Raw genomic sequence first — 4480 nt, 5'->3', positions numbered from 1 at the left:
CCGTTTGTTTCGTTGTGAAAGCGAAACTACTTTGTTTGGCCTTCCAAAAGAGGACACAACTAGAAATCAGTGGTTAAGTTGTATTTACAACACTGTTCCAGAACACTTCAACCCAAATATTCAGATGTGTGTAGTGCATTTTATGGAGGACTGTTTCCTGAAAGAGTCAACTACAATGCAGACTGTTCTGACTCACAGTCTGTAAGTACATTTTCATATTTAAAGAATTTGCCACTGATGATTCAAACGCGAGTTTTGGGCAGTGTAGAGTAGCGCTTGTTGTTTGTCATTTCTCCGATCACAAATGCAGACATGGTTTTATGTTTACGCGGCGCGATGCAAGTCATACTATCCTTCTAGTGAATCATGTCCACACTGGATGCAACAAATGCCTCGTTTATAATGGGTTTTAATGTTTTTGTCTCATCGCTCCGGCCGGGACAAGGCATCACAATATGGTAAGGGGCGTACCATTTGCGTCACACGCTTGAGGTATTCGGCCAATCATAACGCATTGGATAGCTGGCCAATCAGAGCACACCCCGCTTTTCAGACCGATGAGCTTTGTAAAAATCAACGCGTTTCAGAAAGGCGGGGCATAGAGGAGAAACAATAATGTACAGTATGTGGAAAATAATGTGTTTTTTGAACCTTAAACCACAAACACATTTCATTACACCAAATACACAAAATAATGTTCTTTTTAGCAACATCATATGACCCCTTTAAAAACCATTCAAAGTTTCATTCAACTGACAACCCAAATAATGAATGCTGCATGCAAATAAACTGCAAAGTCTACTTACAAAAGCACATCATTCACGAAACTTTTTCCTTTCATCCATTCAAGTTTATTCAAGGTCAGTGAACTGATCAAATCACTGCCCAGGCCCCCTCACCCCTGAGGAAGCTTTATTATCACCCAAAGGATTATGGGTACCCATGTTTTACTCTGTTTCTGCATTAAGCAAGCAGAAACCGCAAGGACCTGGGAGATTTGAGCTGAAAACTTTCTTCAAAATCAATACAGCTCTGAAGTGAAGACGACACTTTTTGAATTTGCTCTCACTTGAGTGAGTTTCATCACAGCAGTATGGCTCTGTGATGGATTGACTTTGTCTCTGGTGGACTGACTTGTTCTGGCCTCTTCCAATGGCTTCATTCAGGAAGTTTGTGTAGTTTACTTGCTTTCTTTGGTTACAGTGCGAGTCCCTGGATTGAGATGTTTGAGGACAGTGTGTCTTGGGGTTTTAGTCAACTGAGATGAGAAAAAGAAAGACAAAGAAAGAGAGGGACAGACACACAGAACCCTTTCATCTGACATTGCTTATTCTTGGCTGTGTGAAATGATGTAACTGGCATAAATGTGTGGTTAATATAAACTGTTTATGAAGAGTATGCTATAAATACTACACTGTTTTTGTTACTTGCACCAAGGTTTATGACACTGTCAAGAACACCTAAACAAACAAAATAAAAGCTAGATCAATTTTTTAAAAATGTTTTATAAAAAGAGCGTTTCATTGGTGATCTTTTCAAATTTGACCCATATTTGACCGATATGTACTGTATGTGTGTGTGTGTGAATAAATGCATTATTAAGGATGCATTATTTCAAATAAATGCAGTTATTAAGATCCTAAAAAAACTATTTTCACAAAAATATTTCACAAAATGCAGCACAACCGCTTTCAACATTGATATTAATAAATGTTCTTGAGCACCAAATCAGCATATTATACACTGAAGACTGCAGTAATGATGGTAAAAATTCAGAGTTGCCATAAAAGGAATAAATATTTAAAAATATGAAATATAAAAAAAAAAAACATATAACATATTTTAAAATGTTTTTAATGTATTTTTTTATCAAATAAATGCAGTGTTAGTAAGTGTAAGAGACTTCTTTTGAAAACATTAAAAAAAATCTTATGATATATTTATGATTTTACATTTTCTAGCCCTGTAGACATAGTTTTCTCTATGATAGCTTACCAAAAAGCCAGTAATGATGGGAAAAATTCAGAGTTGCCATAAAAGGAATAAATATTTAAAAATATGAAATATAAAAAAAAAACATATAACATATTTTAAAATATGTTTTTAATGTATTTTTGATCAAATTAATGCAGTGTTAGTAAGTGTAAGAGACTTATTTTGAAAACATTAATATATATATATATATATATATATATATGAAATAAGGATTTCATGCTCATCCAGGTTGCATTTATTCAATTATTTGTTACAGAAAAAAACAGTAGTATTGTGAAATATTATTAAAATTTAAAGTTTTAAGAAATCTGTTTAATATGTTTCAAGATTATTTCTTATCAAGGTGAATAGAAAGTTCAAACAAACAGTATTTATTTGTAATAGAAATCTTTCGCAATAATGTAAAAGTCTTCACTGTCACGTTTGATCAATTTAATTCATTTTTGCTGAATAAAAGTATTGATTAAAAACATTTCTGAAAAGTATTAAATTAATAAAAAATTAAGTGATAGATAGATAGATAGCTAGATAGATAGGCTAAGTTTTTATATTCATAACAAAAGCATTACTTGTCTCTTTAGATACATTTTTTTTTTAGTTTTGTGTAAGAGGATGCGTGTTATTTAATATAAAAAAAAAAAACATATAACATATTTTAAAATGTTTTTAATGTATTTTTTTATCAAATAAATGCAGTGTTAGTAAGTGTAAGAGACTTCTTTTGAAAACATTAAAAAAAATCTTATGATATATTTATGATTTTACATTTTCTAGCCCTGTAGACATAGTTTTCTCTATGATAGCTTACCAAAAAGCCACAAATTTAGATATTCTGATTCTGCTAATATATTTAAATACAGTATATAGATATTTTAGCTACTGCTTCATCTTTTTTTTTGTGACAGAGACAGATAACAAAGGACATTTTCTACATGAGCATGTCAAACTGCTACTTCACAGTACGATTATAAAAATAACTTTCGTCTTTAGAATGGCGTGCATTGATGAATCATTCACAATGAAAACAGGAATCCGTATTAAGAAAGTAAACAGGGTCAATGTTGACTTTAAACGATACTGCTACGTAGTGGAGATTCCATCACACCTCTCATCTGATTTTCCTGTCATCCTAACTTAATCATGAAGCTCCATTTCTGCTAGAAGCACAAACCCTCTTTCAAAAACACACTGCTTTCCTTGTACTGTCTGCTGAGCTTTCAAAGATGGTAAATTAAGACGGTCTGTATTTTCTTTACATAATCAGCTGGTGGTGGCCACATGAATGAGAAAGGCCTGAAGAGGACCATATGGCCAGAGTGGAAATGAAAGGAGACAGACACAGGTAAACCTGAGACAATCCGCTCCGCCGCAGAGCAGGAACTCTCAGAGCCATCGCCTCTCTCAACCCTTTTTAACACATCTTCTCTCTTATCTGTCCACACGGATTTCTGCTGAGTGGATTCAGACCCAGGGCATACGTGCGAGTAATTCAGCCTTCTGTTTTTAGCTGGTTCACTTTTTCAGTTTTAAGTTTCAAGATCAGAGAGAAAGAAAGAATGCGTTTGGTCTTAAGGGACGACTTCTCAGATTAGATTTATGGATAGAAAGGTTTCTTTATACTGTATAATGGTAGCTTCTCTTAGACATAGAAAGCTAATGTGTACTCAAGCTTTGTTATGCCTAAAGGGTATTTAACGTTCAAGAGAGAGTTTTGTCTTCCAAGACAATCATGTTTGAGTTACTAATTAGTCAATTAGCTAATGTCTCTGTGTTTTTGTCTATAAAAGACCCAGTCTTTTATTATATGGACTATTATGTTTTCTTCTGTGTTCCACAGCAGAGCAAAACTCATACAGGTTTAGAAAAACACAAGGGATCATAAGTTATGATTAATTTTCATTTAAGGATAAACTACTACTATTCTGACCTTGGGCGTCCTTTGCTTGTGTTGCAAACTTGAAACCTTTCGTTTACTAGACTAAATATTTAACAACTAGCCAACTCAATCCCTTATTCAGTCAGTGTCCATTAAAAAAGTGAGTTTACCGTCATTGCCAGGAGCTTGCCGTAAGTGAGGTGTGCAGGTATATGGTCTGGTTTGGCTCGGAGGGATTCCTTATACCAGTGTTCTGCCTCCGTCAGTTTGTTCAGCCTCATGTAGGCCTCTCCTGTGAGGGGACGAGACAGAGGTCAGGTCAACAGGTCAGAAGTTAAGGAAGCACATAACCACCCCACTCGCCGTGGTTTATCCCATAGCAGAAATAGAGGCAGGCAACTGAAAATGACCCACAAAAATTCAGACACTCGATGAAATGTGATGCTGGAGCCCTCCGTCCGTTTATGTAAAACGAGCACTGAGTGAAACCAACATTAAGTGATTGTTTACCGACCAGCGGACATTCAGTTATTTATTAAATTGTATTTGATTATTTATATTAGATAATTCTGCAATTTTTGCATTCGATAATAATAATTATATATATAT

At 34.5% G+C, this 4480-nt stretch overlaps 1 protein-coding gene across 1 annotated transcript in view; it reads right to left on the bottom strand.

Moving 5' to 3' along the window:
* The window catches only part of LOC107722480 (transmembrane and TPR repeat-containing protein 2-like), a 119895-nt gene that overhangs the window by 15967 nt on the left and 99448 nt on the right, over nucleotides 1-4480 (bottom strand). Inside the window, 1 exon segment of the mRNA XM_016530837.1 lies at nucleotides 4042-4163. Within this exon segment, the coding sequence (XP_016386323.1) occupies nucleotides 4042-4163 (122 nt within the window).

The sequence above is a fragment of the Sinocyclocheilus rhinocerous genome, unplaced genomic scaffold, assembly GCF_001515625.1.
Source record: "Sinocyclocheilus rhinocerous isolate Xijiao unplaced genomic scaffold, SAMN03320098_v1.1 scaffold604, whole genome shotgun sequence".
Taxonomy (NCBI): Eukaryota; Metazoa; Chordata; class Actinopteri; order Cypriniformes; family Cyprinidae; genus Sinocyclocheilus; species Sinocyclocheilus rhinocerous.
Note: the sequence above shows the minus strand (reverse complement) of the source record. Positions and strands in the feature narration are given on the sequence as shown.